At 48.8% G+C, this 12,032-nt stretch overlaps 1 protein-coding gene across 1 annotated transcript; it reads right to left on the reverse strand.

Annotated features, from left to right (window-relative positions):
* Positions 1-260: 260 nt before the first annotated feature.
* LOC131664436 (uncharacterized) lies at positions 261-6,440 on the reverse strand. Its single transcript, XM_058935514.1, has 4 exons — positions 5,711-6,440; positions 3,578-3,847; positions 3,034-3,279; positions 261-2,363 (listed from the first exon to the last, which is right to left on the reverse strand). The coding sequence occupies exons 1-4, from the start codon at positions 5,899-5,901 to the stop codon at positions 2,171-2,173; spliced, it is 900 nt and encodes a 299-aa protein (XP_058791497.1). The 5' UTR covers positions 5,902-6,440; the 3' UTR covers positions 261-2,170.
* Between the last annotated feature and the right edge of the window lie 5,592 nt (positions 6,441-12,032).

Here is a 12,032-nt window from a genome sequence, read left to right on the forward strand (position 1 = left end):
AAATCCAAAACGTCAATTTAAATTTCATAGCTGACGTAGAATTGAAAACAAAATTAGGGAAGAAAATAAGTGCAATCGACAAATTTTATTTCAATTCAAGCACATGAAAATAGTTGCAATAAAGAACTTTTAAAGTATATTATTTATTCAAATAAATCATACAAAATTATTCGCAATTTTCTAAATGCAAAAATCATTCAATAATTATGTATTCATGAGTTTGACGTACGCATTTTTACGTAATGAAATTCGAAAAAGTAATAATTTTATTGATTAAACATTTTATTAAAGTCTTTCGACGCTACAATAATCATTACATATCTTAGCTATAATCTAGAAAGTGTGGCATGGCATAAGATATTGTCTATGACATTGGCTATTTTATTATATTTTACATATACATATATGTAACGTGATGAGCAAGCCAGAAATCGCACAACCTATTTACCGACATTGTAAATTATATCTATATTCTTCTCTGACATGCAGATTAATCTTGCAACCACTTACGCGTTTGTCTACTTTGACAAAAACTCTTGCGTATCTTTTAAACTATGAGCTTATAGTATTTTCAATCTATTAAAATTTAAAGATTATGAAATGCGCTCTCAAATTTTTTATCCAACACGAATAATATTTTTCCTGCTAAAATACATCAACATCTTCCATTACTATATCCGATTGTTATTTTTAAGGACGTTCTTGTAGTTATTAGTTGGAATGTTAATATTATTGTACTCCACGACCGATTAAACTTTCTATAAAATCCTCAATATTGTCTAAGTTTTCCTAATTTTATAGTTAGGAATCTGAATATTTTTTAATTTTAATTTTGTCTTTATATAGCTTGAATAATTGTGAATTGCATAAAAAAGATGAATTTTGGAAGAGTTCTCCAGTTATACGAATATTATTTCATTTTTACCGACAGAAATTTAATTAAATTAGTATTCGGCGCATTCATTAAATATAAGTATAACACGTTTTACTTGATTACGAAAAGCATTACCGACTTTTCAAAGTATGTAAGGAATCATGAATATCTACAATTTTTGAAGTTATAATTCATGCTTTCAGTCATAATTATAATACCATTGATTTAACATGCATAAATAAAAACTGTTAATGATTTTAATGTAATTTTTTCTCAATATGATTAGTCTTTAGCTTAAATTAAATGAAATTTCACATGTTATATTAACTTTTATTAAAAATAATCTCACAAAATTTGTAATTTACTGTAAGAAACGATCACTAAAATGATGAGTTGTCAAAATGAATAATTAAAAACAATATGCCACGGATATAGTGTTCACTAATATTGTAAAAAGTATAATTGCTACCTTTATCAATAAATAAAGTACTTTTACATTCTAGTCGCACGTAAGCATCTTCACTCATAGTTTTTAAATTATTGATATTTCCGGAATTCACGAAATTTTCATTTTTTTCGTTCAAGTATAGATTGAAAATATTGCAATGGCTTTGATATGCATATTATAATGGCAAAAATTACACCTATAAATCAGCTGCCCTATAAATCTATCTTAAACCTAATTTAGATTATATATACAAAATATCGCCAATTAATTAAATCATCAATATACTTAAATATAAACCATGGTAAGTAGAGATTTTCTTTTAGTTCTAACTTAAAATTATGTAATACCCTTAGTAAAGTTCAGTAAACTGGTAACCGAACGATATATAGTTTCGTTTTCCGTTTAAGTAGTTGCAACGATAAATGACGAGTTTTCATTGTTTTTGGCGGCTTGTGATACTAGGTACTAGAATAAATCGCAATTTTCGATTCCGCTCATATAAAAATAAATAAACAAACCAACCCAAAACTATATAAAAAAAAACGAATCTCTATCTGAAATATGTACAAACATTATCCTAAAAGAAATCACAACTAGGCATAAAAGCACATAGGTATGCCTTAAAAAAATCTTTAATACGTAGATGTTACACAGTAACAAAACAACTCAAGTACCAGACTTTTTCTTTTCGAAAAATATCGTTTTCTTTTTCTTTGCCGGCAGAATGTGCTTCTCGAAAATTGCGCTCCATGAAAAAGTACCCAAATTTGCACATTTAGATTTGAATCCCTGAAGTTCGTGCTAAGCGAATCGTTTGTCTGTGAATTCGCTTTGGTCTTGAGCCATCCTTAATACGATACGTTGTCCCGCAGATATCCTTGCTTTTTGTAGACATGCTTTTCGCACTTGCCCCACCAAGATCGTTTTTTGCAGATTTTGGCTGGCTTCAGGACAAAACACTTTGTTTGGACCATGTTGAAGAAGATTTTACCGATGAGGTTTGCCGACGACGTGCTGGTCATTTTCAAGCACGTTCTGAATCTAAAAGGAAACATCAAATAAGTATTATCAGCGTCGATGCTACAAAAGTCACGACAATCGTTTATCTCATCGCGATCACATTTCGCCGATCAGTATCAAATGCTTATGCAATTATATCTTCAATTTCCAAGGCGATGTACAAATGTTTTTTGTAGTTGCCGATAGAAATGAGATTCTAACTGAGAGCCGCATTGATTTATTTTGTAAGAATAACGAACGCATATGATTAAAAGGCGTTCGTGATTTGGAAGGTGCGATATATAATCTGCCAGTCACTTCGAAAATCTAACGCGACAATGAGTCTTCACTATTCTAATCTCTATTAAGCAGTGTAACGATTCTAACTAAATTTGTAATCGTTACCCGAACGATCAGAAGGCAAAAGTATTTATCTGCACCGACGTGATTTTCGCTAACAGCTTTTAGAAGGGAAACAATGCCATTCGCTTGAAGCTCCCGAATAAGAGATAAGTTACCGCTCTAGTCGTCGAGAGGCATTCGATGAAAAGGTCGGCGTTCCCCGCGACTGCGCAAGTAAGACATCGCTCAGCGTGAGCATCCGTGGTTTATCGAAACAGCGCACGAAGAAAAAGAAAAGACGAAAACGATGAAAACTGTCCGAGCAAGACAAAGAGAAAAGGGCAAAGGAGAAGAAGGGAGACGAACAAACCTCTCGTCGCATCCGCAGTGACTTAGGGTGAAGGGCATGTAGTTGAAAAGTCCATATCTCTCGGAGAAGGGCGAGATGGCGCGTGGACAATGATCGTGGCGCCGGCAGCACCTGTCAAGGCCATCGAGAGCGCCCAAATCCTTGTAGCTGTAGGCCAATCGATGCGGTCCGCACCACTTTGTGCCCGGCGCTATGATCAGCTCTTGAATGCCGCGTCTCGCTCTCCGCGATGACGACTGCTCCATTCTGCGCATCGCCAATCGAATTAGAAAGCTGCGCGCACTCGCGCCTCAGGGGTGCCCTGGGCGATTTTTCATCCGCGGTCCTTTTTACGACCCGTGAAAGGCGATACTCGTGCGCACGTGTGGGGCGAGGCGTCGCGATCTTCCGCGCGCGCCGACCGCGATTTTTCTCTCAGCTTTTATGGCACGCGCTCGTTGCGCGTTATGGCTCCTGCCCCCCCCCCCCCCGCCCCGCCGATCGATCTCGCGCAGTGGGGCGCTTTTGTTCGTCGCGACGCTCCGTTTTCGCACGCCAGACTCACGATTTGGAGGTCTGCTGCCTGAGGTGCTCGACGGACCGAGCGAGCCAGGGGAATTGCTCGTCGATGTCGGCGCTGTCGTTGGCGTGGAGCTGGAGCGTCAGCTCGAACTGGTGCTCGTTGACGCGCTGCAACTCCTCCTCGCACACTATGAAGTCGCTGATCTCCGTCTCGTCGATCCAGCGCTGCGTTAAGTTGTCGCCCGCGAACACCATGTTCAGCTCGAAGGTGCTGTCGTCCAGCCAGACCTGCCTCACCATCGTTGCCGCCCCGCTGCGAAACGTCGACGAAAGAAAAGTCAGAACGGCATTGTTCGCCAAAACAGTTGCGCGGCTATCGACGGCGCGGCGAACTTTATCAATGGCCAGCCGCGGTGCTCGCACATTGTTCGTTATCGCGCGGCGGCCGGATCGCGACGAGCTGAAAAGCGCGCATCGCGCGTCTCGCTTGCCAGTTGTGGCCGCGCGAGCGCCGTCCGCGCTCTCGTCGGTTTTGAAAACCGCGCGCGGCACGAGAAAAGTGGCGCAAAGCGGCCGAAAGTGGCGCAAAGTGGCGGCTACCGAAAGCCGGCTTAGAGGCCTGCCCCTGCAGATAGAGTGGCCCGCGATGCACGGCCGGTCGCCGCCACGCGGGGAGTGTCGTTGGCGCAGGCGGCTTTCCTCGCCGCATCTTTGCTTTTACGTTGCGGCCCCCCGCCCGGGGCTTTCCAAAGTTTCGAGGTATTACGCGGGCACGGCTCGGTCGAGTTTCGGCGCGATTGCCCGTTGTCCGATGTCGTGCCGGGAGAAGCTTTCGCGGGCGTCGCGGATGATCGTCGTGAATGGTATTTCGATTTGCAAATCAAATGGCTCCGTCGGAATGCATAATGAGAACTACCGAGAGAGGCCATTTCTCGAATTGCCTCGCGCCATTCTTCAATCGGTCGCTTTCGAGTCGTTGTAACTCGACTCTCGTTCGTGGTTGTCGCCGACGAGCACGTTCGCGGAGCAAATTCATTCGACAACAACTGAATCCGCTATTGTTCGTCGTCGTCAAATGCATTGAAAATAACGAAAAGAACAACGGCAATGCTTTACACGGAAATATCGTTTCGAGTGCTTACAGTTCGATAGCAAGGCGGCACAGACGTAACGCTACTTTTTATCGTTGTCCACGCGCAAATTCAATGACAAGTTCGTATCGCGGATGTAGCATCGCAGACGTCTCTCCAATCAGTTGAAATTCGGCGAATCAATGAAAAGCCGATAACTCGGCAAATGGACCGACCTACTGATAAATCTTGACTCCAGAGACATCGCGTCCGCTGGCCTGCGGGCCTATCTTCGCGACGGAGGTCAAGGTTCGACGGTACAATGTACATTTCAATTCGCGACGTCTCGACGCACTCTCGACTTTCGCTCGATTCTCAGAGCGATCTTTTGGCATGGGCCTGCTTCAACGATAAACCTCTTGGCGATCTTCGGCGACGCGCGGTCGTGTGCACGCGTCGCATCGTCGTTGACCCGTGACGGCTTTTCTCGCACGCGCGCCAGTTGCGAGGCAATTGATCGAGAATGAAAAGCCAATTCCCGGGAAACGTTTTCGCCGTTGCGCCTTGGCGCGCGTCAATTAATTGGCGTCCGACGAAACGGTCGGATTATGCCAATCAACTAGACGACGAAAATCCCGAAATGAGAGCGCCGAAATACATTGGTTTGCACTACTCGCGGTATAACGTTACATCGCGAGCTCGCTCTTTCCCAATCGCACAACTTCACGCTTTACGAGAGAGAGAGAGAGAGAGAGAGAGAGAGAGAGAGAGAGAGAGAGAGAGAGAGAGAGAGAGAGCGAGAGATCGTCTGCTTTCGAACTTGAAACGAGGCAAATCAATGAAAGCACATAAATCCGAATCGCATCGGTTCTCGCGCGGAAGTCTGGCGCTGATAATGCCAGCGAGGGGAGCCGTAAATGACGCGTAAACAGGCAGACGAGGTACTCTCTTGCATCCTCGAATCGGAACGTCGTCACGTAGCCGGTGCGGCGGCAGTTGACTCCGAGCTCGGACGTCACGAAGCGCCAGCCACGTGTTTTTCGCGAGGCTGACGTCCGCGTTGCAAGCGCGGCGAGCCGATTGCCGAGTGGCGAAAGGCAACTTACTCGTCGTCGGAGACGACCTCCTTGGCGCAAACGTCGTGCCACCTGACGATCCTCTCGACGATGCCGCTTGGCAGCCTCTTGACGATCGTGTAGGTCTCGCTGGAATTGGTCGGCCGGCACTGAACCACTTGCAGGCCCGCGGCAATCAGCACCAGTACCAGCGTCGCGATCCGCGCTGCTTCCACGGCCATGATTCGGCGCGAGAACGGGCGAGCAAAGGGCAGCGAGGAGAGCGGCGATTCGAATAGTCGCGCGCGCGATCGGCGTCTGGCGTCGGAGCCGCGCGGCGTCTCGGTTTTTCGGGCTCGCGCCCCACCTCGGCGCCAAGCCAATGCGAGTGCGCGCGGCCGCGGACGAGCCCCCGTCGGCGACTCTGGCGCGCGCACACGCGCGTACCAGCCAGGCGAGCCAATTTTAGCGGACGGCGCCGGCCGAGGAAAGGGATCGAGATGCTGCGATTGGTCGCGCCGACATCAGGTGTTTTCGATCGGCTGTGCGACGCGCACCGATAAAGGAGGATCGGGGGCTCTCGTTGCGCTTTCGCCGCTGCAGCCGGTCTTTCGCGGACGTGCGCTCTCGCGCCGGGGCAGACCTCGTGCACGCCGATCTCGCGGGGCGCGAGGACGCGCCGGAGAACGGAGCTGCCAGCCGGCGAAACGAAAGTCGCGCGGAGACGCGGCGGATCGCTGGCACGCCGGCAATGCAGTCGCGCCTTCCCCTACTCGCCGCGCTCGTCCGCTCGCGAGATCCCCGGCGCGCGTGTCCGTTCGCGCCCGAGCGGCGAGAGAGCCGCTGCTCGGCTCTCGCGCCGATTCAGCGCCGGCGCAAGATTCGACAGACGGCTCGGACGCCAGGGGCTCGCATCGTCGCCGCGCCGGGTCAAGTGTCCGTGGAATCGCGCGCCGTGCCGGCGCGGATCGTACGATCGTGACTGTGCGCGGCTGCACGTCCGCCGACTGAGGCGAGCCGCCGTGGGACGAACGCACCGCTCGCGCGCGGGCATCGCCGATCGGCAAGACGGTGACGCGCCGAGGCAGACGAATCCTCTCGTTTTCTCTGCGGACGGGCCACGCTATAAATAGAGGGACGCGCTTAATACAGAAATAAACGACGGCGAGCTGCACTTGGCGCCGGCCGATGTACTTGCGGCGAGCGCACGTGACCGCAGGCCGAGTGGCCTGACGTTCGGCGAAACCGCGCGCGCGACCTTTCTTTCGCCTCGCTTCGGTCCAGTTTGCGAGGGGCTGCAAGGGGCGCGGGAGGGGGCAGGGGGCAGACCACCTCCAAAGTAAGGCTGGCACAACGGGTTGCGCAAGGCGAAGCTGTCGATTGGTCGCTCATCCTTGCAAAGCGAAGCCCGGCTTGCGGTGCTTGCGATAACACGGCTGCCGGTGCGCTCGCCGAGAGGAGTGAAAATCAAGCGGAGATTTGCCGCCTCGTAAAAGCAACGAGCCTTCGCTCGCGGTATAGCCGCTCGGACGCGAAAGCTTCTCGGCCCCGGCTTGCGGACGATAAATTATGAGCTGTACGGACACCCAAGCGAGATTCTATAGGAGGCATTGGCTTGGGAAGCACGGAAGACACTGCTCTCTCGCTCTCTCGCTGTACCTGTTGGCCGCTAGCCAAAGGTCGCAAAAGGCCTTTTCTTCGCGAGTCAGTTGAGCCGCGTATCAATGAGAAATCGTTTGATTCTTTCTCATTTGCATTCGATAATGTCAAGTTCGAGTGCGACTATGTGAATGAGACCAACGATCGTCGGCCCTCCCGCGTAGATCACGCAACGTCCTTACGTAAGTCGGCGGCGTATGCAAAAAATAGTCCGTGGATATGCGCGTAGAAAGTATCTCGTCGCTCGCGTGAAAGATGGAAGGAGAGAGAGAGAGAGAGAGAGAGAGAGAGAGAGAGAGAGAGAGAGAGAGAGAGAGAGAGCGAGAGGTAAGCAACGAAAAAAAAACAAAGTCTCTCCCCGCTCTCGCAGCAGCAGCTTTGAGGTCGCGATTCGCCGATTGGCGCTGACGTGGCCGCTCGAAAAGTGGCGTGATCTCTGCGCCTCGGTATTATGCATATACAAAACTGGCAGGACGAATGAAACACTCCGCGATCAGGATCACCGTGTCATTCCTTTAGCGAAGAGGGAGATGACGTAAAATTCACTTTTTTTTGTTTTTCCGTTAGCACGGATAAACTGGAGCGACAGCGAGATTCGACGATTGGCCGGCGTCGAGTCTTAGCTCGAATGTTTCGGCGTGACTGCGCGAGTGTAAGTCAGAAGAAATGATCCTGCAGCTCAATTTTACATGGTAAAACAAAGGGAAATGGGAAAAAAAGAGCGAAAAGGGAAGAAGGTAACGAGCGGCGCCAACAACTCCTCGAGAAATTAATTGCGCGAATGGGGGAGCAGCAGCATTGTGTGTGGCGCTGCTCTCTTTTGCAGCGAGCTGCTACTACTAGCCACGAGGGCAACTAGTCCTCCGTTGCGCTCCACTGCTCCCTGGCCGCCCTTCCGTTCCTTCTTTTCTCTCTGTTTCTATTCTCCGAGCCATTCTTCTCTCCGCGCGGCCACATTGCGTCGTCGAGGCCGCGTCTTGGTCGACGAAGCTTGTTACACTCTTATGAATCCAATGTTCTCCGGCTGACCTGTATAACATTTGAATTTCTCTCGCCACTCCAGTGACTATTGCTTTCCGAGGAAAGATCTCGGCGTCCGAATGGACCACGAAAAAGGTCTCGAGTGCACGCGAGCGCTTCCCGGCATAATGTTGTTTGGAGAAGGAAACTCCTTCGATGCGTGCCTTTTACGAGAGCTTGCTTCGACTTACCACCTGTGTACCTATTCGACAAGTTCGCGGCACGCACGTATCTATGTGACCCGGGGGCCCCTGTTGACTTTTCTTCATTGACTCGAGAGTAATAGCCGGCAATGAGTGCGTAGCGTGCACACCAACTGGCCCCCACCTTCTCTTGAACTGTCAAACCGACAGTATACTCGTTATTGCTTATCCTTTTCGAGCGCGTTTCCGCGAAGGAGAAAAAAGGTTCGTGCTCCTTGTAGCGTTGCACCGACTGACCGTTACTGAAACAAATCAAAAAGTTTTCCTTCGGATTTCATCTAACGCCGACCGACGAGAATCGCCTTCGCGGACTAACTTTGGGTATGCGACGCGCTCTCGTCGCGCAAACAACGACTTGTCGGTGGAGAACAGCGCTCGACAACTCATCGTCACGCAACGCAACCAGTTAGGCTCACCTTACCAAATCCAGTCGATAATCGACGAGGAAAGCGATTCTTTCTGTTTTTTTGTTTCTTTTTTTTTCTTGTTCCACCGCTCGTCGTTCCCCGGGAAAACATTGGAGTCAGAGACGACGAGGAGCCGAGAGCCCATTGAAAAATGAAATGTAAGATGCGCTGGCGAGTGGAGACCTTCCCCGAAAAGAAAAATTCTCCGCCAGTGTGTCTGCGCGATGTAAAACCAAAGCAAAAAAGAAAACGGAAAGGACGTGAAAATCGGATGGAATGCAAAGCCAAGTGCTTTTCACGGGCACTGATTTGTTGCGTCTCAGAGTACTGGGCTTCGAAGTTTTGGACTCACGCGGTCATCTATTGGTTCGTCGATTAAATTTGGACATTCTGTAACCGGTTACTTTTATTACAGCGTTTTCTTCGCGAATCTTGCAATCTCTCGAGCCGTGGTAAGGTGCAATCTTTTTTTCCTAAGAAGCAGCTTTTAGACAGATTGAGGTATCTTCGCATATGTTCGACATTGTCGCGCGCTAACACTTACGAGTGACGAATTATGTGCATACGTATAGCAGTTCTAGTAGACCTTTTACCGATATCGAAATGCATTACGATAAATCAGTCAAGTTTCATTCTTTTCATCCTGTAAAACGTCAATCTGATGATTCTTTCTTTTTAATGAAAATTTTTTGTGAAAATATACTAAAATTAACTCATTCAGTGTACGTAAAAGTGACGAAGCGAATTATTTTCTCGAGTATGTAATTTCAATCTTTTTCAATTCAATGAAAGTTCTTCTTTTCTTTCTGTTTTTACGAGAATGCAGTGTCGAAGCAACAACGAGACTGTAACGCCCCCCTCTCCCCCAAACTCCATGCAGTATCGTACGATTATGATGACGTGACGTATAGAGTCGTCGACAGTGGCGGTGCGGCTTGAATGCACATACATATATACATACAACGGAGCCGAGTCAATTGATTCGCGACAGCGAAGTGCGGCTTCATTGGAGCTGGTTTAGCTGGTTAATAGACCTCCTCTGGCGCAATGTATATACACGAAAAGGCCGTGATTGCGTATGCAGCAGTCTTGATTGGCTTTTTATTAAATGTTAGATTTTCAGACTGCAGACGCCTTTTCTTTTTTTTCTTTCTTTCTTTCTTTTTTTTTTTTTTATTTTATTATTGTCCTGACGCAAGAATGAAATTAACGAAAAACATCTCGACAGCAAGGAGAGAAAAAGAATTCAAGAATCTTGATAGGCGACCAACAAAAACGAGCGAAACAAGCGACTGAAGAGCAGCAAGGGCTGCAAGTGGGTAGGAGAGAGAGAGAGAGAGAGAGAGACGAGCCGCGTTGCTCCCGTTTGCGGTGTGCGCGCAATGATCGTCAGCGACGCCTCCCCATCCAGTCAACGGTTCGCGACGCGATGATTGCGCAATTTCCGCGGCTCGCGGCCAAGGTCCACTCTTGGTCGCGCGCAGACTGCTATGCCTTTTCCGGACACCTGCGTGCACGCGCGCTAATTCGAATTTAAACACGGCCTTGTTATTGTTTGGCGTTTACCAGCGGCAAGATGGCGAAAAAAAAAATCGAGTCTGTAGTTTAGTGTCGGTGTATATGAGAGTGCACTAACTCGTCGCTTGGGACCCCGAAAGCCCGTCGACGTAAAACGATAGCCAAGCTACGAACGTATAATTTGCGTGAATCGGCTTGACGAGCGACGACAAAGCATCTTACCCGCAAGCACATCCGACTCCGGCTCAAATAAATAGCGCAACCCGATCGGGCTGGAAGCTAACGAAGCTTGGCCGATTATTGTCCGGCTGCCGTCGTGTAAGAGCACGAGTAGTGCACACGCGAGCGCGAGAGAGGCATCAGCATAATCGAAGCCGAAGCTCCAGGCGCGCAGATCGGTATCGCCATTGGAGGCTCTTTGATGTGTCGCCGCCGCGCTGCGTTTCGAGGGGACGCGGCTGGCACGCTGGAAATCGTTGCCCGCGCCCCCGCGCCTTTAATGCGATTGTGGTGGCCTCTCTCTCTCTCTCTCTCTCTCTCTCTCTCTCTCTCTCTCTCTCTCTCTCTCTGTCCCGAGCGCGTGGACAATGCGGCAAAAGAAATATCTGGAGAGGTGTTGCGCGATGGGCGGAGCGAGTTTTGACAAATGTCCGCATCGCCGCTGACGAGTTTTCTCGGAAAATTCAGCGCTGCTCGATCGATTCGAGAACAACCGTGGCTTACACGGTAGCGAGCCAGCATTGCGTCAGAAAAAACACAGCCTGCCTGTCGCCATAATACTCGATCGATCTTATATGCATATATTCAAATCCTCTGGCGAAAGCTTGTTATACAGCGTGCAGCGCCATTAGTCGTGCGACAGTGCAAACATAAACTTCCAATAATTTATTCACTTCCTGTCAAATCAAAAGCACGGAACTTTAATAGTTAGTGTCAAGCTTTACTTATTGAACTCCTCTTACGCAGTGCGCTCACATGTGTACTTATCGGCTTTCCCTGCGATCAACTTTTCGTTAGCCTTCGCACGTGTGCACGAATTTTTCTTTGGCTGCGTTTTAGCTCCATTTCATAGTCTTTCGAAACGCGTGCATCTTGATGACTAGCTCAACATTGACGCCATCCCACAAATGAACCAGCAAGAAAGAAGCAAACAGGCGTCCACTGAAAGTGAGAGCGACATGCCAATGCCCGTTGCCACCGTATCTCCCAAATCTGCGATAGAGCACTACAGATAAGTGTGCCTATAAACGAAAAGCGCAGCAAGCGAGACGCCCTCGGCTGGCGCGCGTCACGGTTAATTTTCCCTTTTCGAAACGAGAGAGAAAAATCAATTAGAATCGAATCCGCAGGCGCCTCTGTGTGCGTAGATGCGCGAGTGCGTCGTAAATCGTGCAATCTCTCCCTTCGCCGCACGCTCCGTGGGCTCGCTCGCGTAACGCATTGTGCGCGCGTCCGGATGCGTTTGAAAAGGGAGAGTTGCGCGTGTCACGAGGAATTTCTGCCTAGATTTTCAATTCGGAAGAGGGGAGGCCAGTTGCTCGCGCGCAAACGGCGCTGCCCGAGATT

Source organism: Phymastichus coffea, unplaced genomic scaffold (genome assembly GCF_024137745.1).
Source record: "Phymastichus coffea isolate CEN01 unplaced genomic scaffold, Cenicafe_Pcof_1.1 PCOF00044, whole genome shotgun sequence".
Taxonomy (NCBI): domain Eukaryota; kingdom Metazoa; phylum Arthropoda; class Insecta; order Hymenoptera; family Eulophidae; genus Phymastichus; species Phymastichus coffea.